Source organism: Physella acuta, unplaced genomic scaffold, assembly GCF_028476545.2.
Source record: "Physella acuta isolate Inbredline_101_S28 unplaced genomic scaffold, ASM2847654v3 ptg000610l, whole genome shotgun sequence".
NCBI classification, from domain to species: domain Eukaryota; kingdom Metazoa; phylum Mollusca; class Gastropoda; family Physidae; genus Physella; species Physella acuta.
The window spans coordinates 24,986-52,914 of record NW_026732129.1 but is presented as its reverse complement, the minus strand read 5'-3'; the positions used below and the strand labels follow the sequence as shown (position 1 = coordinate 52,914).

Below are 27,929 nucleotides of genomic sequence, written 5' to 3'. Positions count from 1 at the left end.
TAGACAGAGTTAGAGATCTAGAATTCATTGAACATAGTTCTAGATCTAGATCTAGTACGTCTTATGACCGTCATAGTCATACACGTACGTAAACGTAGTAAATCTAGATTAGATAGTAGATAGATCTAGATCTATATTTTATTCTAGATTAGATTTAGATCTAGAAATCTACATAGATTCTATTGTATAATTATAATATAATCTATGTTACTACTTTGACTTCTTAGTTTTAGTGACCTTTTCTTTCTAACTCTTAGTTCTGAGTCTTGACTTGGCTAAAAGGCAAAAGTTACTTAAAACAAAAATAACTTACTTAGTCTAGCAACTAGATCTAGATCTAGATAACTAGAGTCTTGCTAGACTGTAGATTTAATTAGATCTGGAATCTATTCTAGATCTACTGCTGTTAAGTTCTACTCAAGAGAAATTACACTTGTAAATCACTTAATTAGTAGGGGGTCATCCATAAATGACGACATGCTTTTTTTGACGATTTTTACCTCCCCCCTCTCCTCCATCACACGTCATCACAAAAAGCCAGACCCTCCCCCCTAAAATGACGTCACACCTCAGCATACAACCCCCCTCAAAATTGCAGTTGAATTTTTTTTTAAACATGGATATTTTTCTAAAATTTTGTCTGAACTCTGTCAAAATAGAGTATTTTAATCAATTCCTATTACAATTTATTAAAACAGTTTTCTAAAACGCAAAATAACGTCTATAATTCGTTTTCTAACATTGCTTTTTGATAATGCAAAAGTGTGACGTCGCACCATCTGGACCCCCACTACCCCTCATCACACACCGTCACAAAATTACGGACCCCCCCCCCTCCCCCCTACGAGTGTGACGTCATTTATCGACGACCCCTAGGCCTAATACTATAATTAAGAATAGTTATTAACAGTCTCTAGCTACATTGACAGTTAAGAAGGGTATGAACACTGGTTGAAGTATAGTATAGACCTATAATTATAATTTGTCTAATTTGTCCAGGAGAGGGAAGATGTGGACAAGGTGGTGGTGGGGGGGGGGGGGGGGTTGCAGTGGATATCCCAGCACCCTCCCCTCCTAGAAACTCTCTAAATCTGGTTACTATTTAATAAGTATATAGGCCCTAATAATTAACACAATTAATTTTTGAATGACTTTAATAATAAATAGATATGATGTAAATATTTTACTATTATTTCTGTATGTTTGGCATATTTCTATTATTCCAAATACCCTTACAAAAATTAATCATTTTAATTACTGAATAGGTCTAATTAGGCTAATGGTCTCTTTTTTACCCCAAGCAGTAACTGGCCCTTTCATATCTGAATAATGGTGAACACAAAGGTTACTTCAAAAAACAAGCGGAGGCAGTCATTTGTACCCCCTTCTGGTAAGTACCCCTCTTTGTTTAATTACTTTTACAAGATCTTTCAGTGCTGAACAAAATTAATAAACTAAGTGTTAGTTGATGTTTTTTTTTTTTTTGCTTAATTGGAAAAAATAGGCCTATCTATCGGCTGAGGGCCTAGGTCTCAAAGTGTGGATCTTGTTATTATGTATTTTACTTCAGTCAAAACTGTGACAACTAGAAATGAAGGTTTAACTCAAAGATGAAGTAAAATTAGTAGGCATGATCTACTCATTATAGATGCATTCTTGCCCTTCTTTTTAGACCCTCTCTGATGATTTAAAACATTTGCTTAAGTTACGGAGAGTGACTCAGTCCTCTAAATTCCCCAACAAAGCTCGTATAATAATTTTACATTAGCTTTTTCCGTTGAGTCTGTTTCAAAATTGTCCTCAGCAAGCAGTGCTAAGCAAGCCAAACGAAGTGACAGTTCCTTTGATGATCAAAACAACTTGCTCTTTGAGATAACTTCTGAAGCGGGTCTGACATTAAATAATGGAGTTGACGCCAATGAAATCAGTAAAATACTAAATTGTGTTTATTTTCTTGTTACTTCTGAATTCTTCGTAAAGATAAAAGAAAGATTTTATATAACTTAAATTTTAATTTTGTCATTTTATGGTGTATTTTAGCAGATTTTTCAATCTTTCCTTTTCAACTATTAGCTATAAATAAATGTGCCAATCAATTTTCAGGTGTTTCGAGAGTTATATTTCAAAAACAGATGGGACTGGCTTTAAAAACACATAGCGGAGATCTGTTACAGGTGACTTGTGATCTCATGAAACTTGCGTCCTGTTACAAAACAAAAAATCAAATTTATTTGAAAGTTATCTTTTTTTTTGTATTTAATTTGATTGATCACACTAATAAGGATCTGTTTTTCAGAATGTTGAAACATTTATTGAAGACTTTGGAGATTACATAGATGACCCAAAGAGGTGAAAATGTGTTATAATGTGTTTAATTTAGTCAAAAACAGGATACTACAGCTGTTATCACTTTTGTGGTTACTGATACCATAAGGCTAGCGTTATGTTAACAGTAACACCTTAAATAATAAACCCAAATTTTTATCCTGCCTGCATTTTATTATGAATACTCTCATTTTTCCTAATATTTTCACTTAACTTGTATTGTAAAGAGATGAAATTTATTTATAATTCAATAATTGTATAGATAGTGTATTGATGTTTTTAATCACAGGTTTCACAAAAGTTTGATGCCCTCTACTTTCTCAGGGGAAGGCAAAAGGTAATGGAAATCAAATGAAAATTACTGATGCAATTGTTTTCAATAAAAATTGTAATAACACTTTAGCTGAACAACCTGTGTATTATGATGTACACTGTATCTCTAGCATAGTTTGTTGGTGATAAATAACTTTTTATATGCAAAAAAAAAGTGCTTGAAAAACTCAAGCTTAAGACTTAATTATTAAATTTTAATTCGTTGTATGTTTAAAAAAATATTTCAGTGTCCAGAATACAGTTCCAGATTCTGTTGTAAGACTACTGCTTGGAGTTGATGTCATCCAGGTAAACTAATAAGTGTCAAAAAATGTGTTCAGCAAATTTATATTACGCCTTTGTTTTTGTTTTGTCTTTGTTAGCAATGGCTAATAAATGTTTTGTAGAGTAAAGTTTTCTTTCAAACAGGTTGGTCTACGGGCAAGTGAAGTATAATAAATATTTTGAAATATCATTTTTGTTTTCGATGCAAAAAAAATCAGTAATTGTTTTACAGTATCAAACACAGTTTTTACTAAATTAAATATATTGTAAAATAAAGTTCCCTTTCAAACGGGACGGTCTACGGGGTAAGTGAAGTATAATACTATTTTGAAATATTATTCTGTTTTCAATGTAAAAGATAATCAGTAATTGTTTTACAGTATCAAACACAATTTTTACTAAATTTTTCTCCTTTTTGTGTGCTTTCAGTCCCCTTTGATGAATTTACTGCTTGATAAACTACAGCAGTTTACAGACGATGAAGATAAGTAAGAAAAATTTATTATCTTCAGCATGCCTAATATCTTGTTCAGATATAATCTAACAAAATATGTTCTGTCAGTAGTGCATAGAACAGACACATTGTATCTCCGTGTTTTGTTACAGCTTCATCTTTCAGAATGGCCAAAAAGTTTATATCCCTAGACTTCTACTCAGCCAGTTTAGGTTCCTAGACAGAATTGTTGATGGAAAGGTAACTCAATTTTTTTTCAATCTACATTTTAAGTATTTAAGTTTCAATTTTAAAATGGTAAATTAGCCTGACTTGGTTTTTACTTTTTTACTATTGTATTTAAAAATACGATTGTAAATTTTATTCAAATAGTATTGTTACGCAGTGTTTGTTTCTCACTTGCTATTTTTGTTGTCATGATTGAAGAAAGACTTTTTGTGATGTTCAGGAATTTAAAAAAAAAAAATTTAAAATGTCTCAAAGTTTAATACTTTTGAATATAGAATGTATGCCATATTTAGGAATTGTCTAAGAAACTTCTGGAAGTTTTGAGTACAACAGCTCTAGATGTGCAGAAGGAAATTATGGCTTGTATTCCTGACATCGTGGAGGACTCTGAGCATGGCGATGTAGCCAGAAAACTGAGGTACCACATATTTTAATGTATGTTAGACTGCGATAATTTAAATTTGCAAACTTCCTAGAGTGTGTTTTAGAAGATAAAAGAGGTACTATATATTTTAATGTATGTTAGACTGTGATAATTTAAATTTGCAAAGTTCCTAGAGTATGTTTTAGAAGAGTAGAAGATAAAAGAGGTACTACATATTTTAATGCATGTTAGACTGCAATAATTTAAATTTGCAAACTTCCTAGAGTATGTTTTAAAAGTATTGTACAAGGTGCCTTTTTCTGTGACAAAAAATATATATTTTTTGTTTTTCAAATGTACAATAAAAATTAGAGATGAACTGATGAGCAATAAAGCTTTGATTTGTCCAGTGATTGATGCTTTAACCTACCTGAATATTTCTTCAGATTTAGTTGTTGAAGTAAGTATGAAAATTGTTGTTGCTATTTCTACTATAACTAGTTTTAGTCACTGTAAAACATTCATAGGGTTTACATAAAGCTTTCTTTAGACATATCATAATATGCTCAGCACAGTTTGACTAAGATTGTTTTGTGATTGTGTAATATTCCTTCATGTTTTTTATGAAAAGTAAATTGAATTATATTATTTCTATTTGAATTTTTGTGTAGGTTCGCAACTCTGTAGTAGATATCCTCAAATCTTTCAGTCTACACGACCTCCCGATTGTCATTAATTTCTTGCTGCAATCTGTTACCTCACAGGATGCCTTGGAGGTTTCTTGTTTGTTTGTTTAATTAGGGTTAAATTAGTAGGGCTTCTATGTTTGCGTGTTTCACATACAACAACTTTCATAACACTGATGTATCATGTACTGGAAAGCTTGTAAATAGTTTAACACCAAGCTTATGTTATTTTTTTAATAATTTTTTAGAAAGATTTTTATATTGCATTTTATTTTGGTATTTATATTATATTTTACATCTTCCAGGTTGTGAATGAGATCAGATCCAGCATTGATTTAGTGGCTTATCTTACCTCTAAAAAGGAAGATTCAGAAAAGTGAGCACAGAAGTATTTTTATTAAATTATGAAACACTGATACTTTTAAAAGTTTTGATGTGGTAGTCTATGTTACATAACTTAACATAACTGTTGTTCATTGTGTGATCCATTTGAGTAGCTAGTAGAAAGAATATTTAATGCTATCTTAAATATCATCATTATTCTTAGGATAAAAACCAGCGTTAAATTAACCATTGACGCACTTAAAGGAAGAATACAATTCCAACGAGTTGTTGCTGATGCTTGGGTCAAGGTAAAGTTGGACCATAAATAACCAAATTAGCTCTTATTTCAAGCAATTAAAATGTAACTAGCCTTATCAGCTGTTTACTTTTCATCTTTTGTGATTACCCATTTCAAATATTTTACACACTGTTAAGATTTTTTTATCTAAAAAAAAATTTAAAGAGGTCACTTACTACTTGAACTAGAAAACAAAAGTAATAATAGTTTTAAAATTTACTTTGTAAACCATGAACATGACAAGATTGGAACTTCTACCCACTAGGCTCTCGATGCTGCCAAAGACTTCACTGTGATCGATGTCTTTGTCTTGCTGATTCTCCACTGGCTAAACAATAAGAAAACTGTAGAGAGTGTGGTGCGGAACAAAATACGCTCTGGTGTTATCACAGAGGTGCTGCTCAGTAAAGCATTCACATCATTTACAATGGTATGTTGTTTTTGTTTTATTAGTTAAAGAAGCTTAATAAATGTTAAATTGTTTAAAATTATGTCTGTAGGACATCCTTGAGTCCATCTAGCTCTGATGGGTACCTGACTTACGTTAGGGAAACTAAGGCAGCTGGGCTTAGTGCTGACCACACTACTCCCCTGTATGGCAAGGTAGGTTAATCGAACTGATGTGTCTTGGGACCAAACAGGAAAAGATTATAAGATGTATAGTAACTGAAATATAGAAACAAATAAAGCGTTTACACATGATTGGGGACAGTGGTCAAATGTTGAGCTGATGATTACTAAACCTAAATTCTCAAGTTTATATCTTGTAGGACATACCTGGGCCCACCCAGCTCTGATGGGTATCTGACTTACATTAGGGAAGCAATTGCAGCTGGGCATAGTGCTGATCACATTATCCCCCTGTATGCCAAGGTCATTTAAACAGATGAAATCTACTTTATCTGCCCCATGTGTCGTGGGCACGAACGGAAAATATAATGGATAACACATTAGATAAAACCTATCAAACTGTGTATGCATCAAGACTCATTAATTATATCTGTCACTGCAGGTGATGAGAGATTATTTCCCATCCATCTTGTCTGTGGCCCAGTCACTACTTCGCTCACCAGAGCCGTCTGTGTGTTACATTGGATGTTTCATGTACAAGATGTCCTTCTCATCGTTTGACTCCTGCAGCAAACAGGTCAGGAGGTGGTTCTGTGTATTATATTAACCTGATAAAAATGGAATGTTAACAGCATACAGTTTTACTTGAGTAGAAGCTAAAGTAATAAAAAAGATAATTTAAGCTATCAAATAACAAATAATTTTTTTATTATAACTATCTATTGATATGCATTTTGTATCATGTTTGCAAAAAAAAAATTAAACTTTTTTTGTAGATTAATTTGTAAAGCAATATTTTTGCTTCTAGCTATTTAAATAGATTAAAAACATTAAAAAATATTGTGATGTTGTAAATCAGGAAATTGTGGGAAAGCTGGTGAACCACATTGGGAGTGGGTTTGCTGGAGAAATTGAATCCTCACTAAACATCTTGGCTGACTTGGTTAGAGATGAGATCCTTGCCATGACCCGCTTTGCTGCTTATTTAAAGGTAATTTTTTTTTTTAATTCTACAACTACTAATTCAAAATAGAATCACTAATAGAATTATTTTGCCCGTTATTTAAAACTGTAATGATGGCTAAAATATTTACAACACCCAGCAGTTTTATTTGTTAAAAAAAATGTACTAACAGAACTTTTGCTTCAAACTACAGCGTGTCCTGGACTATTTAGACCACAACAACTTAACTGTGGCCCAAATAAAGAAGTTGTACCTGCTGCTGGCCAAACTGGCATTCCATCCCTCGCAGGACGGCAGCTGTCTACAGGTAAAGAAGACAGTAAAAATATTATTAATCTTTTTTGTACTATTGACCTTTCTCTTTTTAGCTCAGTAAGTTTATGTAAGTTCTTAATAAGTGTCTCATTGTACTAGCTTTTATCATGGTTGACATATTTTTTTAAATTGTTTTTTTACTGTTGCTTTAGTTTGTTCTGGCATTTATTTAGTTAGACAACACAACTTATTAACACAAGATTAGGATGTGAAATCTGGCAATTGTGTACTTAACAGTAAAAAGTAAAGTTCCCTGTCAAACCTTATGGTCTATGGGGCAAGTGACGTAGAATTCGCCTTTTTCTGTGACCTCGGCATATGAAGGGATAGTGTGGTCAGCACTATGCCCAACCACCTTTACTTACCCTAACGAAAGTTAGGTACCCATCAGAGTTGGGTGGACTCTAGGACGGTCTACTTACTTAAACTAGGAATTGAACTAGAGACTTATGGGTTAGCAGTCCAGCTCTCTACCGCTAGGCCACTCCATCCGAGTGCAGTGTAAATGTGACAATTTTTATTGTTTTAATGTCATGCTTATTTAGCCTTTAAGTGTTCATTTTAATAAATTACTTTGTTTTCTAGGATGATCTTCATATCATCATTAGAAAACAGCTAACTAGCTGCAATCCAAAGTGAGTTAACTTTCTCTTTATGAGTTTGATTTATTATCTTTTTATAATTTGCTTGAGCTGTAAAGAAATAGGTGTGTTCAGAGCCTCATTTTGTTTTCTTTGATACAACAGTCAAGAAGAAGGCAATATTGTGATCTGTCTCTCACAGGTATAAGAGAATGGGTGTGATGGGAGCCTTATCTATTATACATGCAGTGTCAGAGACTACCAAAGATAATGAAGCTTTACCTAATGAGGAGCTAAAGCAGGTATGGGTTCAGTTGGTCACTTGAGGGGTAGGTAGGTTCTCGCTGTGAAGGAAAAGCTAGCTGGGCTTGATGCTGATTACACAAGACCATTAAGTGTTAAGAAAACTCAGCTTAATTAACCCTAATACAAATTACTGAGAATCTCTTATTGACTTTGATGCTGTATTTTTTAAATTGCTTTAAAACAAATGTTATTAGAATAATTCTCTACCCTAACTTTCTAATGCCAACTTTGTACTACATTAAATATACAAAAACTGTTGAGTGTGGTGTGACGAAATTGAATCAATTACACACACCTAATACCACCCCTACTCAAAGTTACTTACCATACAGCAAAGTATGGAACCTGAAATTCTGTACAGTTCCTTATATTTTGTACTCTGCCTTGGCATTCAATAGAACTAAATAAATTGTAGAACTAGCTTATTCCACCCAAAGTTCCAAAATATTTCCTAACCTTAAAATTAACGAGCAGGTAGGTTTAGGGTTAGGTTTATGATCAATTTGTGATTGACAGTGTTTGGGTTGGAGGGTAATGTACAAGGGTGTGACATCCTGTACCACTATTATACTCTCTATCCTATGTTCTACTCTACTCTTTTCATTGTGAATCAGGTGCTTCAGCTGCTAGAGCTTGTGAACACCAGTGGCAAGAGAGATCCAGCCACCGCTGCCTTGTTCATGGACAGTCTAGCCGCCATGATCTCATCAGGAGAGCTGCCTGGCAATGTGGTGGAATGGATCGCACAGAACATGACCAGTGGTAAATATTGTGTTCACCTTGCTCTGTGGAAAATTGAGAAAGAATGTTTAGGCAGTGGAGCATTTCATGGACCCCCTAATTTACAGCTGTCATACCTTAAATTTCGCTTTAGAAGATTTTTTTTTTTGTTTTTTTTCCCCATTTCAATTTTTTTATTTTGATCAGTTTTTAATTTCTTTTAATTACGTTTTTTCCCCCTTTTGAAACAGATTTTGAAGAAAATTATGTGGTGGATCTGGTTGAAGATGCTGAACTAAAGACAAAATGCTTGGTGCCTGTTGATGGGCTGTTTGGTTTAAACAATGAAGAGGAAAGCACCATTGTCATTAGCTTGATCCCATTAGTGGAGAAATTCTGCGAGGGACAGAAAATCGAGTAGGTTGCTTTTAATCAATTTTAATAATAGTTTTTATTTAAATAGATTTTTTTTTTATATATTCTATCACATGTTCACTATTCTTACACTTTAAAATTTGTAATTATCCTCAACTACAAAATATCTACAAAACAAATTTACATATTTTTTGATTGCTGTGAATTTGATATTAATGAGTAAAGTGGTTGAAGTTGAATAACTAAGTGAAACTTATCCTGTCATCCAACTAGGATATATTCCTCCTTGCTATTATGTTTACCTCCCTTGTTTTCGACTAATTCTATCACAGATCATTACACATCCCCTTGTGCTTAAATCCCCTGTTGTTATGTTTACCTCCCTTGTTTTCCACTAATTCTATCACAGGTCATCACACAGCCCCTTGTGCTTAACTCCCCTGTTCCACCTAGTCACAGCCTGCGAGATGAGGCAGTCCAATGAAAACTTGGAGAACATTGATGCCCTTCTAGGGTGTCCCCTGTTCATGATCAAGCCAGATGTGTACGACAAGTTTGACTCCCTCGCTCCCAAAGAAAAGGACGTTGTTTGTGCAGGGCTTTTCTTCTGCATCAACTGGTTTAGAGAAGTTATAAATAGCTTTGCTGCAATGCCCCAGCCTGAGATGAAAGGCAAGGTAAATCCCCAATTTATTATATACAGGTCAATATAGCTTATCTATTTTTTACTAAATTTTACATTACTTAAAAGATATTATTGGATAAGCTTTCACACTTTGATTTTCACATCAACTTTTATTAGCCAAGTCGGAATAATCACAAAATGATTATCATTAGTTGGGTTCACACTATTCAAATGTGTTTATTTAGCTATTTAAGGCATAATTTCTGTCTCCTTCAATTTTTATATACAGTAGGTTTTTTTTTTATTGGTTATACTTTAAATGAGGCTAGAGATATATATAGAGTTGGGGTAATTGTCAGAGTTAGGGTAGCAATCCTATTAACAAAGTAACCTCTTTGATAGCATCCTACTGTTATTTTATTGACTTTCTACTTTCTGTTTCCCCTCCACCCAGGTTATAATGAGGTTAAACCACATCACACAACTCATGTCAGCGCTGGAGCGATGCCTAGCCAGCCACCCGACCTTTCAACCCCCCATGGCTATATTTGACATGGAGGCAACTCCAGTTGTTGTAGCCGCAGCTGTTCCAACCACCTCAGGGGCAGAGAAGAAAAAGGGAAGGAAGCCAGCCGGAAAGAAAAAGAAAGGGAAACCACTCACTGATTCTACCATCAACACATCAGATATTGACGAAACATTTTTTCCTTCACAACCTGCTGAATCTGAGTCGACTGGGAATAAAAAAGATAAAACCGTCGACCTTTCAAATTTCAAAAAACATTTTCGGGAACTGGATTTCAAAGTTTTTACAATTCTGAAAACAGGTATCATCACAAGAGCGGCTCTGGATTCTGAGATGAACACGAAAGCGACCGAGCAACTCCAGATAGGAGTACCACAGCTGTGTTTTCTGTTGGAGGACCTGTCCAGTAAACTCTCTCACTCTCTGTTGACCTCCGCCTCAAAGAGGAGGACCTTCTTCAGAACCAAGGGAGATAAAAATGTTGGGTTTTCGCTTTTGGAAAACCACTCGCCACGCGAGATAGTCACACAGGTCGTTGAACTACTGCCGAGCTTGTGTGACCATCTAGAGGAGGCTTGTACGTATTTCCAGACTCAAACATCAGACGACAGCGTTGTGGGCGAGGACGCCACTAGAGTTTTAGACGAGTCGGCTAAAATGGCCTGCTGTTATAACTTGCTGTTGAAGTGTATTATCTCCCTTCTGTCGTGGAACGGGTTCTGCAGTGAGGAAAACAAAACACTGCTGGTGGACTCCCTGATGGTGATGGTCCGCAGGATTCGTGTGGCTCAGGATGCGAGCTCTTCTGTGTCCCTGTCTGATGCCCTCAGGTAATTTTATTTCCCCTGGTTAAAAAAATAATATGCAAAACTATCGAGTTTGGATACCAGGCTTGTGTTCGTATGATGTCCCTGAGTCCAACCAGCTTTGATGGGTACCTGACTCTCATTTTAGAGATGCGGGGCAATTAGCTGATCCCTTAATATGTCAATGTCACTAAAAATAGGTGAACTCTACCTCGCCTGCTCTATCGACCATGAGGTTGGCAAAATTATTTTTTTCATAAACTAGTTTTATAGACACATTAAATAACGTGCTTTTCTTTAGAGATGAGGAATCATCTGTTTTTAAGAACTGTCTGAAAAAATTTAAAACACGTACACAAACAACAGTAAACCTCTTCTGCTGAAACTAGCATATTTAGCAAAGTATTTTATTGAAATAAAGTAATACAAATTACCTTTTAAGTTAATTGTCATGTTATCAGGTGCTTTCAGATTTTTCATGTACTCTCCAACTGTGCTCTCAGATATTTTGTCTACTCTACAGCTGTGCTCTTAGATATTTTGTCTACTCTCCAGCTGTGCTCTCAGATATTTTGTCTACTCTCCAGCTGTGCTCTCAGATATTTTGTCTACTCTCCAGCTGTTCTTTCAGATATTTTGTCTACTCTCCAGCTGTGCTCTCAGATATTTTGTCTACTCTCCAGCTGTGCTCTCAGATATTTTGTCTACTCTCCAGCTGTGCTCTCAGATATTTTGTCTACTCTCCAGCTGTGCTCTTAGATATTTTGTCTACTCTCCAGCTGTGCTCTCAGATATTTTGTCTACTCTCCAGCTGTGCTCTCAGATATTTTGTCTACTCTCCAGCTGTGCTCTCAGATATTTTGTCTACTCTCCAGCTGTGCTCTCAGATATTTTGTCTACTCTCCAGCTGTGCTCTCAGATATTTTGTCTACTCTCCAGCTGTGCTCTCAGATATTTTGTCTACTCTCCAGCTGTGCTCTCAGATATTTTGTCTACTCTCCAAATGGGCTCTCAGATATTTTGTCTACTCTCCAACTGTACTCTCAGATATTTTGTCTACTCTCCAAATGTGCTCTCAGATATTTTGTCTACTCTCCATCTGTGCTCTCAGATATTTTGTCTACTCTCCAAATGTGCTCTCAGATATTTTGTCTACTCTCCAGCTGTGCTCTCAGATATTTTGTCTACTCTCCAGCTGTGCTCTCAGATATTTTGTCTACTCTCCAAATGTGCTCTCAGATATTTTGTCTACTCTCCAAATGTGCTCTCAGATATTTTGTCTACTCTCCAGCTGTGCTCTCAGATATTTTGTCTACTCTCCAGTTGTGCTCTCAGATATTTTGTCTACTCTCCAGCTGTGCTCTCAGATATTTTGTCTACTCTCCAAATGTGCTCTCAGATATTTTGTCTACTCTCCAAATGTGCTCTCAGATATTTTGTCTACTCTCCAAATGTGCTCTCAGATATTTTGTCTACTCTCCAGCTGTGCTCTCAGATATTTTGTCTTCTCTCAGATATTTTGTCTACTCTCCAGCTGTGCTCTCAGATATTTTGTCTACTCTCCAGTTGTGCTCTCAGATATTTTGTCTACTCTCCAGCTGTGCTCTCAGATATTTTGTCTACTCTCCAAATGTGCTCTCAGATATTTTGTCTACTCTCCAACTGTGCTCTCAGATATTTTGTCTACTCTCCAAATGTGCTCTCAGATATTTTGTCTACTCTCCAGCTGTGCTCTCAGATATTTTGTCTACTCTCCAGCTGTGCTCTCAGATATTTTGTCGTCTCTCCAGCTGTGCTCTCTGATATTTTGTGTGCTCTCCAACTGTGCTCTAAGATATTTTGTGTGCTCTCCAGCTGTGCTCTCAGATATTTTGTGTACTCTCCAGCTGTGCTCTCAGATATTTTGGTAACCTGGTTGAGACCAGCCCTGACCTTGACACTGCCGTCACCCTGATCAAGCTTCTGATGGTTCTGGCAGACAAATGTCAGAGTGAAGAGCTCAATGAAAAACTGGGTAACTTTCTTTGTTTATTTATTATTGCTAGTAATATAAACTTATGGAATTTATAAAAAATAATACTTAAATTACTGATTTATTAATTACTTAAAAGACTGCGCAACTTTTTAAATTCTAAGAATAAAAAAAATTGATGTTAAACCTCAGCAAATCTGGATGGGAACTTTGTGGTTGGATGGTACATTATAATAAGTTTTGATCCCAGTCTTGAGTCAACAAGACTTCCCTAAGTCCACCCTGCTCTGATGGGTGTTGGACTCAAGTTAGGGAAAGCAAAGGTGGCTGGGCCTAGTGATGACCACATAATCCCTTTATATGCCAATGTCACAGAAATAAATAAACTCCACTTCATCTGACCCTCGGGTTTTAAAATGGGAACTTTTTCTCCCTAAAACCTTATAATTGTTTTACTGTCATATGCTCTGATGGTTTTGAACCCCTTTCATCTAGTGGCACATGCCAAGACTTTCCTGTGTCGAGACTGGCGTGGAACAGATGGGGAGAGACTGAAAGGAGCAAAGCACACCGCCAACCTGCAGGTGATCATCACCACATACATAGTCTACAGCACTGAACCTCTGGAGTCTCTGGAAGAACTTGCCACTAAAGGTCTGGCTGAGCTGGCCAACATGGACAAGAAAGGCTGTGCTGATGAGTTTGCTTCTCTCAATAGGTGCCGGATACTTTGTTTATAGTGTGTTGTTGGTCAGTTTTTGTTAACATTGTGTTATTGACCAGTCTTTGTTATTATTGTTGGCCATTTTTTGTTTATATTGTGTTGTTGGTCAGTCTTTGTTTACATTGTGTTGTTGGCCAGTCTTTGTTTACATTGTGTTGTTTGTCAGTCTTTGTTTATACTGTGTTGTTGCCCAGTCTTTGTTTATATTGTGTTGTTGGTCAGTTTTTGTTTTTATTGTGTTGTTGGTCAGTCTTTGTTTATATTGTGTTGTTGGTCAGTCTTTGTTTATATTGTGTTGTTGGTCAGTCTTTGTTTATACTGTGATGTTGGACAGTCTTTTTTTATTATGTGTTGTTAACCAGTCTATATTTATTTTTTGTATTGTTGGCCAGTCTGTGTTTATATTATGTTATTGAGATGTTAGGGGGGGAGGGTAATTTGATTACTTCCCATTTGTTTTTGTTATTATTCTGGGTTGGGGAAGAAGTAAGACATGCGCAAATAAATTTTATTTTTCTATAGATTTTCTAGCTGATCACTATCAATTCCCAAAACAAATTTTCCCTCCCCAACAGGCAGACATTGCCAATATTTTATAAAGTCCTGCTGTGTGAACTGATCAACAAGCTGAAGAGAATCCCGGCCAGCAAGAAGAGTGACCCTGAGAGTGTCCAGGAGGACAAGCTCCTCTTATGGACCCTGGCGGTCAAGGTTCTTCATGTGGCCGTCAGCCTGACCAAAGTCTTCAGTGCCCGCAGTAACCTGGGCGCTGCCTTGAAGTACGGGCGTCAGTTCCTGGAGATATTTCTGCGCCAGTGCATGCCATTGTTGGACATAACCTTCAGGCGGCATCATAGTGATGTGGAGAGATTGTTAAAGACATTGCAGCAGAGCACTCGGATGCTGCACCATCTGTGTGGTCACTCTAAGGTTAGCATAAATTTTGTGTGGTCACTCTATGGTCAGCATAAATTTTTTTTGGTCAATCTAAGGTCAGCATAAATTTAGTGTGGTCATTCTAAGGTTAGCATAAATTTTGTGTGGTCACTCTATGGTCAGCATAAATTTTTTTTGGTCAATCTAAAGTCAGCATAAATTTAGTGTGGTCATTCTAAGGTTAGCATAAATTTTGTGTGGTCATTCTAAGGTTGGCATAAATTTTGTGTGGTCACTCTAAGGTTAGCATAATTTTTGTGTGGTCACTCTATGGTCAGCATAAATTTTTTTTGGTCAATCTAAGGTCAGCATAAATTTAGTGTGGTCATTCTAAGGTTAGCATAAATTTTGTGTGGTCATTCTAAGGTTGGCATAAATTTTGTGTGGTCACTCTAAGGTTAGCATAAATTTTGTGTGGTCACTCTATGGTCAGCATAAATTTTTTTTGGTCAATCTAAGGTCAGCATAAATTTAGTGTGGTCATTCTAAGGTTAGCATAAATTTTGTGTGGTCACTCTAAGGTCAGCATAAATTTTGTGTGGTCATTCTAAGGTTGGCATAAATTTTGTGTGGTCACTCTATGGTCAGCATAAATTTTTTTTGGTCATTCTAAGGTTAGCATAAATTTTGTGTGGTCATTCTAAGGTTAGCATAAATTTTGTGTGGTCATTCTAAGGTTGGCATAAATTTTGTGTGGTCACTCTAAGGTTAGCATAAATTTTGTGTGGTCACTCTATGGTCAGCATAAATTTTTTTTGGTCAATCTAAGGTCAGCATAAATTTAGTGTGGTCATTCTAAGGTTAGCATAAATTTTGTGTGGTCACTCTATGGTCAGCATAAATTTTTTTTGGTCAATCTAAAGTCAGCATAAATTTAGTGTGGTCATTCTAAGGTTAGCATAAATTTTGTGTGGTCATTCTAAGGTTGGCATAAATTTTGTGTGGTCACTCTAAGGTTAGCATAAATTTTGTGTGGTCACTCTATGGTCAGCATAAATTTTTTTTGGTCAATCTAAGGTCAGCATAAATTTAGTGTGGTCATTCTAAGGTTAGCATAAATTTTGTGTGGTCATTCTAAGGTTGGCATAAATTTTGTGTGGTCACTCTAAGGTTAGCATAAATTTTGTGTGGTCACTCTATGGTCAGCATAAATTTTTTTTGGTCAGTCTAAGGTCAGCATAAATTTAGTGTGGTCATTCTAAGGTTAGCATAAATTTTGTGTTGTCACTCTAAGGTCAGCATAAATTTTGTGTGGTCATTCTAAGGTTGGCATAAATTTTGTGTGGTCACTCTATGGTCAGCATAAATTTTTTTTGGTCATTCTAAGGTTAGCATAAATTTTGTGTGGTCATTCTAAGGTTAGCATAAATTTTGTGTGGTCATTCTAAGGTTGGCATAAATTTTGTGTGGTCACTCTAAGGTTAGCATAAATTTTGTGTGGTCACTCTATGGTCAGCATAAATTTTTTTTGGTCAATCTAAGGTCAGCATAAATTTAGTGTGGTCATTCTAAGGTTAGCATAAATTTTGTGTGGTCACTCTAAGGTCAGCATAAATTTTGTGTGGTCATTCTAAGGTTGGCATAAATTTAGTGTGGTCATTCTAAGGTTAGCATAAATTTTGTGTGGTCATTCTAAGGTTAGCATAAATTTTGTGTGGTCATTCTAAGGTTGGCATAAATTTTGTGTGGTCACTTTAAGGTTAGCATAAATTTTGTGTGGTCACTCTATGGTCAGCATAAATTTTTTTTGGTCAATCTAAGGTCAGCATAAATTTAGTTTGGTCATTCTAAGGTTAGCATAAATTTTGCGTGGTCACTCTAAGGTCAGCATAAATTTTGTGTGGTCATTCTAAGGTTGGCATAAATTTAGTGTGGTCATTCTAAGGTTAGCATAAATTTTGTGTGGTCATTCTAAGGTCAGCATAAATTTTGTGTGGTCACTCTATGGTCAGCATAAATTTTGTTTGGTCACTCTAAGGTCAGCATAAATTTAGTGTGGTCAATCTAAGGTCAGCATAAATTTTGTGTGGTCACTAAGGTTGGAATAAAATTTTCTTGTGTGATTTAATTTAGGTTAGGGTGGTGTGCGGAGGCCAATCTTAGGTCACCAGATTTTTTGTGTGTCTTATAATAGCCATGATGTATGTATGATGATCATTCTTAGGTTGGCATGATTTTCTGTGGTCATTCTAAGGTTGGCATAATTCTCTGTGGTTGATTAGTCTAATTAATGTTAGCCTATTGCTATGTTGTTTATTCATCCTCCTAAGTGACCACTTAGAATTAACCAAAAGCTTTTATTGTTCTAACTTAGGTTTCATTCAACCAGATATTCACTACATATGAGAACTTTACAGCTAATGTTGTTGTCCTAGTGTAAATTGGAATAGTGTTACAGTTACCATTGTTGTCCACAGATTACTAAAGATGTGGCACTGACCAACCAAGTGCCACTGTTGAAAAAAGCCTTGGAGACTTTTGTGTTTAGGGTTAAAGCTATGCTGGCCTTAAACAACTGCCAAGATGCATTCTGGGTGGGAAATCTAAAGAACAGAAATCTTCAGGTTTGTCTTGGTTTTGTGTACTAGAGTAACTTTCTTTGGGGTTGTATATGTGTAATTTGTGCTAGTATAGTTGTTTGTTTATTGGTTGGTGTACATACTTAATGTTGTATTCCTATTAATAGTTTTATATTTAACGAGCCGACCCGCGGTGTATCATACGCCGCTATTTAGTTGTTGTTTTATTTCTACTTTACAGTAATTCATAAAATATGAATTCGACAGTACCAATGCTGCCACTGAAAATATTTGCTTTAAAACACTACCCCCCCCCCCCCCCCCCCCCCCCCGTGAAAGCAGCCTCCTCTTAGTTACCTCCTCTAAGTTTAAAATCGGTTCAAACTAAATTATCTGCCCCTAATAGCCGTCACCAAATCCGGCTTGTAAACATTTAGCGTGAACTACAACTCACCTGACCATGTGAGGTGGGGGGGGGGGGGGGGGGTGGTAGCGATAGAGAGGAAGAGAGTGGACTGCAAGGCGCGCTTGCAGCTTGTTTTCTAACGTCTCCCAGAAGAGAATTATATATATAGATCATGTGTTATGAAAGAAAATGTTTTTATTTGAAAATTTTATTGTCATTACCCAACCAGGGAGAAGAAATTCTAACCCAGAATTCTGTAGCAAACAGTGGTCAAGCCAGTGGGGATGAAGAAGAAGAGGACGAGGAAAATCAAGCTGATGATGATGAAGAGAGTGATGTTGAGATGACCCAGGCAGAGGAAGAAGGGTCTAAAATCACTGGCGGGTCTTACAGTGAAATTTTTTAGGGACTGAATTGTGTTTTTGTTGTTGCCTGCGTTAAGATTTCTTACTGCACTGTATTTTAATTTTTCTGGCTGTTAATTTAAACCAATGCAACTGCTTGTTGATCTATTCAGACAAAGCCATTTTAAATTAAAAATAAGTTTTGTATACAGTGAAACCTGTTAAAATACTTTGTTCCTGTGAAGGACGCCAATTTTTTTTTTTTTTAAATAAAATTTAATTTTATAATTACGAGTGCTTTCTAAGCAAGGATAGCTTCCTATTGTTGAAAACTGGTTGTTTTTATTTAAATCTTATTTATTTACAATGCTCGTTGTAAAAGTCTACAGGTTTATCCTGCTAGTAGAATCAATAGGTAACAGATTTAAATGAGCCAGTAGCACACACAAGGCAAACTGGGCAGATTTTTATCTCCCTTTAAATTATTCCTGAGCAGAGATTCTGTATACGTTTTTTTAATGTTGGCTGAGTAAAGTATGGACCTGATTTTGAAAGACAAATTAAAGCTGCTGTTGTTAAAGTTTTAAGTTTTCAAATACTTCCACACATCAACTTGATGAGACGCCAAAGTTGTTAAATGACAGTCATAGAAAAAAAAGAAAACTAATAATTATAATATGTACTTATATTAACAGAGCATTTACATTTTCATGAAAGTAATTCTATTATTGTCATTGTATTTAGCTACAAGAAGTTGTTTATGACTGACTTTTGAAAGCTGTTTTTTGTACAAAATTGTGTTCATTAATAATATACAACATAAAGGGATTATGCATGTTATAAAATGCACTAGTGGAGTTGTTAATTATTAGTTATATTGTGTAAAATGGGGGAGGGGTGATATACAGCAATGTTATTGCTGAATTTCTTTATTATTTAGTCTCTTCTATTTCAAAGTTTTGCATCAACAATATGATACAACTTAATTAACTAAATAGCAATTTTAAAAAAAAAAAAGGCTTTTCCAATTTTCTATAGAAAACTATTTACCCTATAAACACTTTGCTTGTGGTACACACTTGTATCATTACTTGTAGTTAGGTAGTGGTCTTAGGAAATTTTTAAATAACTAAATACGGGTTTTTAAAAATAGATACAAAATTAAACATTTTTTTGTTAAAATGTGCACAATCTCTTAACTTAACCTTATCTCATGCTTTCAAAACATTTCCAATGACAGTAATAATGTTATTTGTATTTTAAAATAAAATATTTTGTAATATTAATAAATGATAAAATAATGCTTCTGCGTGTTCTTCAAAATGTTTCTTTCCACTCTAGGCCTACACCACAACATAGAGATTAAGTAGTAGATCTGTCATTAGTTGGGAGGTCCTCACAGCTGAGTTTAATAAAGAGACATTTCTCTTTACACCACCCCTCTCCCTCCGATTTTTTTATTTTGGATCAAAATTGCTGTTAGCTTTTTTTTTTTTTTTTTAGTGGGATCGAGCAATGGAGTGAACTATTCTATTCCTAGCAACTATTCCATACCTGGGTTCCCCAATTTGTTTGGATTGGGCATCTGTGTTGACCTCAAAATTTTCTCTTGTCGAGAGGTCACTAACACAGGTGAACTCTACTTTATCTGCCATTTTGATCGTCAAGACAGACCGGACATTGACCCCATGATGATGTAACTGAGAAGACGGCACGGTCATTCTGAAAGGGATTCATACCCGCAGTTCATTTTTTGGCTTACACAAATAAAATATCTAACACGAGCCGACCCGCGGCGTATCATACACCGCTATTTAGTTGTTTTATTTTCTACTTTTCAGTAATTCATAATTTGTGAATTCGACTGTACCAACGCTGCCACTGAAAATATTTCTTTAAAACACCATAAGTAGCACGTTAAGGACCATAACCCCCCCCCCCCTTCCGTTAAAGTAAACTCCACTTAGTTTCTCCCACCCCCCACCCCCCACGTTTAAAATCGTTTTAAACTAAATTATCTGCCTCTAATAGTCGTCACTAAACCATGCTCTGCTTGTAAACATTTAACGTGAACCACAGCTCACCAAACCATGTGGGGGTGGTAGGGAGCGCGCTTACAGCTTGTTTTCTAGCGTCTCCCAGAAGAGAATTATATATAAAGATAGATTATTCTTCACAAATCGATATTAAGACAACTCTTCACACTTAAGACTGAAGAAAGATAACTGAGTCGAGGTATTTAAGAGGGATAACTAAGAAAAGATTAAGTAGGTCTATAAGTTAAAAAAAAATAGGCCCGTCAAATAACTACAACACACAACAAAGATGGCTTAGAGCTATTTTTTTTAAATAATTATTCCGCTTTTTTTTGCATACCGTCTGTATGTTAAGTGCACCATTACTTGGCACCACTTTCCACTCATTTCGAACGTTGTTTTCTTAAATATAAGTAAACAAAACATATTGATCCTTATTAGGGTGGTATTCTTATTTTTAGCTACAGAAAATGTTCTCCAAATGCCAGAAATGTTTTCTAATAAACGCACTAGTTCTCTGCCTGACCATTCACTACGGCAAGTATTTATTTTTTGCACGTATGTGCCGTCATGATTCACTTGTACCCACCGATGTCGATGCTTTCACCATAAGGCTTCGTTACGTGAGATATTAGTTACGTCCCTTACTTTTATAATCGGAGATCGCCGGTACGGCAATACGCTTCCCAGTAAAAAGCGCACACAAAAAAAGCGCAAACAGAAATGTGCGCCCATTGAAACATGTTCACTGAGAAAAATAAAAATGTGCAGAGAAAAGTGAGCACACTTAAAATGCGCAAATAGAAAATTGCGCACACAGAAATGCGTACACTGAAAAATGCGCACACAAATTATAAGCGCATAATTTAAAATATGCATATTGAAAATTGCGATCGAAGAAAAAATTGCGCCATAAAGAAAATTCCACACAGCACAGCTATGAGAATTAGGCAGTATGTGTTTATTTTTATACAAGCGTGTTTCAGTTTCTAAGTTTCATTTTTTTTTGTTTTAACAACCCCCACGCCTCTTTTTATTCTGTATGAATAGTTGTAGGCTTACGTGTGAGTTTTATCTGTATCGATGCACATTTCTCTTTTGTATTCACTCATGTTGTACTGTAATCAATTCACATTTTTTAACTGAGCTGTAATCGGTTCATATCTTTTTTTGTTTTGTTTTTTATTGTGTGTAGTTCTGGACGTCAGTTGTGAAAATGTAGGTCAAGAAAAGTCGACGCCCAATCCTGCGAAGGCCAACGTCCAGCGCCACGCCCCGAACTTGACCCAGAAAGTTGATCAGCTGCGCAAAAAGTTAATTTTGTTACGACAAAAAGGAACGGATTTATTAAACGCGCAAACGGTAATAATCTATATATATATATAATTCTCTTCTGGGAGCCGTTAGAAAACAAGCTGCAAGCGCCTCCTTGCAGTCCCCTCTCTTTCTCTCTATCACTATCACTACCACCCCCACCCCACCCCCACATTGTCTGGGGAGTTGTGGTCACGCTGTTTACATTTTACAATCATAGAGACGGGTTTGGTGACGGCTATTTGGGGCAGATAATTTAGTTTGAAACGATTTTAAACTTAGAGGAGGTAACTAAGAGGAGGCTGCTTTCACGTGGGGGGGGGGGGGGGAGGGGGGGTTTAGTGTTTTTAAGCAAATATTTTCAGTGGCAGCATTGGTACTGTCGAATTCACAAATTATGAATTACTGAAAAGTAGAAAATAAAACAACTAAATAGCGGCGTATGATACGCCGCGGGTCGGCTCGTATTTTTATAAAACAAAAGGGTCATTTGAACCCGTCGCTCTACCCATTTTAACAAGAAATAGATACTTCTTAGACAACTAAATCATAAAAATCACTTTAGATATAATCAAATGTTAAGTCTTCGGGGTCATCCATGAATGACGTCACGATTTTTATGATTTTTTACCTTCTTCCCCCCTCCCCTCCGTCACACGTCGTCACAAAAAGCCAGACCACCCCCCCCCCCCTAAAATAACGTCACACCTCAGCCTACAACTCCCCTTAAAATTGCAGTTGAAATATTTTTTTTTAAACCAGCGATATTTTTCCTAAATTTTGTCTGAACTCTGTCAACACAGAGAGTGTTCTAATCAATTTCTACTTACGATTTATTAAAAGTTTTCTAAAACGCGAAATAAAGGCTAAAATTCGTTTTCTAGCATTGCTTTTTTTATAATGCAAGAGTGTGACGTCACATCCCCCCCCCCCTCATGACACACCGTCACAAAATTAAGGACCCCTACCCCTTAGGAGTGTGACGTCATTTATGGACGACCCCTTCTTTTAAAACATCTGTTAGGCCTTTTTGTGTTTTAAGGGGCCACTACACTGCAAAAACCAAACTAGCACACAGCAGAGATAAGCAAGTAACAATATACTATTATTAATAGTTAGCAACTGTAAATAAAAATTCCACATTATCAGGACCTAATTATGCATGGTTGCCATGGTAACGGCGGCCATCTTGAAAAAAACACCTTTTTTACAAATCTAATGTTTCAATAATGTGAACAAATAATGATGGTTTTATTTCTGTTTATTTAACTAGAACCATTCTAGAGTGTCCAGTAGCAGTTTGTTTTCATTAAAATGTAAAAGAAACATTTTTTTCAATTTTTATATAAAATGTATCATTCAAAACAAGGCATACAAGTTATGAAATTTCTTAAAAATAAAAATGTACACAATGCACATCATTCTCACATGTATAGTTACACCATAAAATGAATAATGAAAAAGTACACCAAGTTTCAGTGGGACGGAGTGGTCTAGTGGTAGAGAGCTGGACTGCTAACCCGTAAGTCTCGAGTTCGAATCCGGGTTCAAGTCAGTAGACCGTCCCTGAGTCCACCCAACTCTGATGGGTACCTAACTCACGTTAGGGAAAGTAAAGGCGGCTGGGCATAGTGCTGACCACACTATCTCTTCATATGCCGAGGTCACAGAAACAAGTGAACTCTACTTCACTTGCCCCATAGACCGTCAGGTTTGAAAGGGAAACTTTTTTTTTACACCAAGTTTCAAGACATTATCTCTGCAAACAACTAAAACATTAGAGTTACAATAAGCAAAAATCTTGAAAAAACAAGTTTTGAGAAAATCAACTTTTAAACATTTAAAGTGCCATAAAAAAAAATCTATCAGCAATATCAGGAAGAAACTTTTAGTATTCAAAGTTCAACATAAGCAGTTGAAAAATAAACCATTGCCAACTATAGTTTGCACATTCTTCTGAAGTTTTACTACTTATAATCTTATAGTGGTTAAGTTTGCACAATTCCGCAGTTTACTTGCACTAAACGTTAAACCTTTCTCATCAACTATTGACATGTGTAGTTGCTATTTTCTTTTTCCCAGACTAACACAAGCTTGATATAGTACATTTTAGCATATTTGAACTATAGTTTAATACAAATTTGACAAATAATGTACTAATAATATTCACATACAACTTTAGCTTATGACGACATTCACAATTCTGCTTGAAGAGGGTGAGCTCAATAACTTGACAACATAAGTTATTTATAGTAGATGGGCACTTTGCTGCTGTATTGCTCTTAAGTTCTAGTACAAACAGCATTTATCTTGCTAATAAAAACATAAGCAGCTTTAGTGTACTTACTTAGTAGTATCGCAGCAAAACTTTGCGCAACAGTATGTAAAATGATGAGAGATTCATTGTTTTTTTTTCAAATCCATTCACTAAGTAAACATCTGAATTTTGAGAAACTAACACCACTGTCTTTATAGATAACATGGCTCTAATATTGACATCATGATGTAGGTGTATCTAAAGTGAGCTTCTTGTAAACCATGAGGTCAAATTTACATTTCATGACATCACATTTCCTTGCGGAAAGCCCAAAGTTTTATCCACAATGCTTGCACAGTCCTAATTGTGGCATATCTTCTGTATATGTAGATGTCAGCAAGCAAATAATGTAAGGGACAGTTATATTTCTTGATTCTTGTTTGCAGTCAAAACTGATTTGGGTTCACACACAACCAGCTTTTTTGGCATTCATTGTAGGAATTGTTGGACTGTAAAATAAAAATAAAAGAACAAATTTTATTCAATTTTAAAAAGTTAATAATATACATAACTAGAATGACTAATATTAGCAGTAACTCATCCTATTGTAACAACCTAATAATGTCATAGTCAACAAAATTGTATTTTGAAAAACTAATCATAATGAATAGTCAATATAGGGCTTATATATTATTATACTGACCATAGATCAAAACACAAGGAATAAATCTAACCATAAATTTAGAAAACTGCTTATACTAAAATTTAACCAATATTTATATTTTAGTCAGTACTCAGCAGATGTTAATTTCTAAATATACAACTACTATCAACTAGAATCTAGATCTAGACTATTCTAGACTAGATCTAGATAATTCTAGATCTAGGTCTACTAGATTCGTGGGTAGTTATGACTGGGTTCTACAGTTTCATTTATTTAAAAATAGTAATTGACAAGCGTGTTTAACATTGGTAAATAGTTAACTAAATTAATTCTTATAAAGGAATTAAGCTGTACTACTAGACAACATATTAGTAGATTTAGAAACTAATGTCAGCGCGTCAGTCAGTGAAGTCAGTGAGATATCGCAGTGTGTGGTGGCATGGCGACTTCACTAGATCTAGAATCTAGATTTAGCGTCTAGTTATTAAAAAAAATTACCTTCAAATTTCTTTCGCTGAACAATGAACTCCTGTCATGGTATCTGTTATTTCGAGCAATAACTGCATTATTTACACGCCATGTTGAAAACAAATGGTTTGTTACTGCAAAAATTGATGTGAAGACAATCACGTAGCCATGTTTGTTTGTTGACAAAAATCCGTCGAACTCGATCACTGCGCATGCGCAGAAAGGTCATTACTAAGGTACGGCTTGAGAATACAAATCGGACCAATGAAATCGCTTGATTTGCGAAATCTTTTATTAAAATATCACATTTGCAAGTAAAATAACTGTATTCGAATGTAGAGTATCGTTTACGGCTCAAACAGACGAAAAAAATGATATATAATATATTATATTTTTCTTTATAGTTGCTTTATAAAAATCAACTCAAAATTTCAGAAATTTGATTAAAAAGTTGATTTTTTAAGCAGAGGGTGGTGTCTTTAAAATTATAATTAAAATAGAAAAATGTATCGTGCAAGTGTACTTGAAACTGTTTTCGATTCTAGGAATATGAAATTTATTAAAACATCAATTTCCTAAAAATATTTTTTTCCAAGTTTAATTAGCATTTTTTACATGTAGAGGCCCCTTAAACCAAAAAAAAAATAGTTGCTTTTATTCTCCAACCGGACTCTAGAGCTAAATACCCGCATTTATGTTCCAAATAGACTTTCGAGCTAAATGTCCGTTTATATACTCCAACTAGGCATTTGAGCTAATCCCCGCATTTATGTTCCGAATAGACTCTTGAGCTAAATACCCGCTTGTATACTCCAACTAGGCTTTTGAGCTAAATGTAGAGCATGTCCCGGAGAACAGAACGGAGTTTTCAGGGGAGGTAATCAACAGGACACGGACCAGACGATATACGTACGAGGACACACACAACTGGCCCAATGATGACTCACAGGATTACGATTTTGACGTGAGTCATCGCTTAATTTTTATCTGTAAGAACTTTGCACTTAGGCCATTTACACTCTTCCATGCTTTCTGTTCTTTGCTATTTTTTTCCATTGCTTCCTAAATCCTTCCCATAATTTTCATGTCTTTCATGATATCTATAGACTATCAGGTTCTTGGGTCTACCGCTTTTTCTTGATCCATGTGGATTCACGATATATCTTGGCTGGTAATGCTTGTTGCCTGTTTCCTCAACGTATGGCTAGTGTTTCTTGCAGACATTTCTCTCCAGGGGGATGTGGCTCTGCTAAACCTTTTTTTTGGGGGGGGGGGGGGAGGGGTCGCGGACACTGGGAAAAGTATATACTCACTATATGAATTATACTTTGTTCGGGGGAGGGGGCGCTACCTCACCCGAAGAGGTGCCTGAAAGAAAATGCGTATGTCCGATTTAATTTTCCTGTTACCTGCCGTGCCTGAAATAGAATAACAATAAGTACGGTAGAAAACTACAGCATAACCTAACAAAATACTGTAAACTAAACAGAATAATATGGTTCTGTACAATGTTAAATAGGCCTAATTATCCCTTTTTTTAAAAACAAGATTCAAACGATCGATCAACATTTCAACAATACAGTGTGGAAATCACATGATGTTGGTTACTCCCTATCTTTACAGAACGCACGCTACCCGGATTCCAAATATTCCTGCCATGCGCAATGCAGCCATTAAATATGTTAAAACGCCAAAATTACCATTATCGAGAAGACATTGTCGTGGTGTCAAAATTAGTGTCTAGATTTCTGCAAATACAGAGTTATGGACCAGAGGCGTAGCGACCCTTCACGGTGCCAGGGGACAAACTTTCGATTTGCACCCCCCCCCCCCTCAGACTTCCGATTTGCAACCCCCCTTAAACTTTCGATTTGCACCCCCATTCAAACTTTCAATGTGTTTTTCCAACCCATTTTGGCGCCCCCTAATGTCGTCGCCCGGAGTCATATGTCCTGTCCCCCCGCTACGCCTCTGTTATTGACACAAAGAACACAACTGAACTCGTCTTTTCCTCCATAGGAAAACGGGGAAACAAAGGAGGTGCCTTTCTGGGTCAAGGTCTCGGACAACTGGCAAGTGGTGGGCTTCAGGATGATCTTCCTGCTCAGTGCCGTCTCCATCCTGCTCATGATCTGCTGCTGCTGCTGTAAGATCTGCTGCCGGATGTGCTGCCAGTCCATCAAAGACAGCATCTTACCGTGTAGGGCCTTTTTGGACCTGCTTACTTCCTGTTACGAGGATCCAAGTAAGATGGCCGACTGCTGTCAGTTGTTTTTTGTTAGGAGAAGAAAAGGGGGGGGGGGGGGGGTAACCAGAAAGAAGCACAACGGGGAAAAACGCACACAAAAAAGGAAGCATTGGGGATTTTTTTTTTTTTATATTAAAGCAATAACTCATGGTCGTTAGCAAAAAATGACCCTATGTCATTTGAAATGCTACATAATAATTAAAAAAAAACTTTCTACGAAATTCGACCAAATGAAACTATTTTCGTATATTATTGAGTTTGTATTTGGACTTTTTTTCTAGTTTCGCATTTTTTTGTATCGTTTTCTTCTGAGAACGTGTGAGGGGAGTGGTCTATTTTTTTTTCAAAAGAAAAAAAAAAACTTACAAAGGATGGTAACAGCTACTGCTGTTTGTAGCAATCATTCACAACTCTAAGGCTGTACCTCAGAGTCGAACTGATGAGGTAGAGTTTAGCGAGGGATAGTGTCTCCTGCTGAATACCTTCGCTGAGTGCACCACTTGACCGATGCTGAAAACACCATCATCGACAGCCTACAGTTAGACTAGTTTAACAATAGTAACTGAATGTGACTGTAGTCAATGCTGCAATCTTTGGTCTGGCCGACACGGCCCCTAATCTATGCAGGTAGATTTTGTGTCACCTTCAACTGATATTGCTTACAAAATGTATTCATTATAAAACAACTGCATCCAAAGTTGTATATTTTTCTATTGCAGTGTTTAACAGTTTAGTTTATCTTGCTTAAATCTTTTATTTCCTCTTCCAGCCAATCAGGAACATTTCAGTAAACTAAAATGCTGTTAATATATTTCTTGATCCTTTTTCCTTTAGTGTACAAGAGGGCGAAAAATCTGGCCGAACTGATGGGACTAAAATTAGACTACGCCACTTATTTAAAGATCAAGGCGAACCATGATGTGGGTGGGACTGGTACCTTTAACCCCCTGGGGCTGCCGTACATGGCATAGCCAGCA

At 36.1% G+C, this 27,929-nt stretch overlaps 2 protein-coding genes across 2 annotated transcripts; both read left to right on the top strand.

Moving 5' to 3' along the window:
* Nucleotides 1–1,304: 1,304 nt before the first annotated feature.
* Nucleotides 1,305–18,373, top strand: LOC131947857 (Fanconi anemia group D2 protein). Its single transcript, XM_059309234.1, has 28 exons — nt 1,305–1,390; nt 1,805–1,927; nt 2,104–2,174; nt 2,297–2,349; nt 2,615–2,662; nt 2,886–2,946; nt 3,352–3,410; nt 3,529–3,616; nt 3,898–4,022; nt 4,341–4,428; nt 4,640–4,744; nt 4,960–5,030; nt 5,202–5,286; nt 5,542–5,706; nt 6,289–6,423; nt 6,706–6,837; nt 7,004–7,117; nt 7,711–7,760; nt 7,909–8,008; nt 8,627–8,774; nt 8,984–9,149; nt 9,517–9,784; nt 10,187–11,088; nt 12,951–13,078; nt 13,532–13,754; nt 14,336–14,690; nt 17,114–17,260; nt 17,851–18,373. The coding sequence occupies exons 1-28, from the start codon at nt 1,330–1,332 to the stop codon at nt 18,025–18,027; spliced, it is 4,248 nt and encodes a 1,415-aa protein (XP_059165217.1). The 5' UTR covers nt 1,305–1,329; the 3' UTR covers nt 18,028–18,373.
* Nucleotides 18,374–20,409: 2,036 nt separating this feature from the next.
* Nucleotides 20,410–27,923, top strand: LOC131947856 (uncharacterized). Its single transcript, XM_059309233.1, has 5 exons — nt 20,410–20,538; nt 21,197–21,363; nt 25,525–25,668; nt 26,724–26,949; nt 27,787–27,923. The coding sequence occupies exons 1-5, from the start codon at nt 20,472–20,474 to the stop codon at nt 27,921–27,923; spliced, it is 741 nt and encodes a 246-aa protein (XP_059165216.1). The 5' UTR covers nt 20,410–20,471.
* Nucleotides 27,924–27,929: the final 6 nt, after the last annotated feature.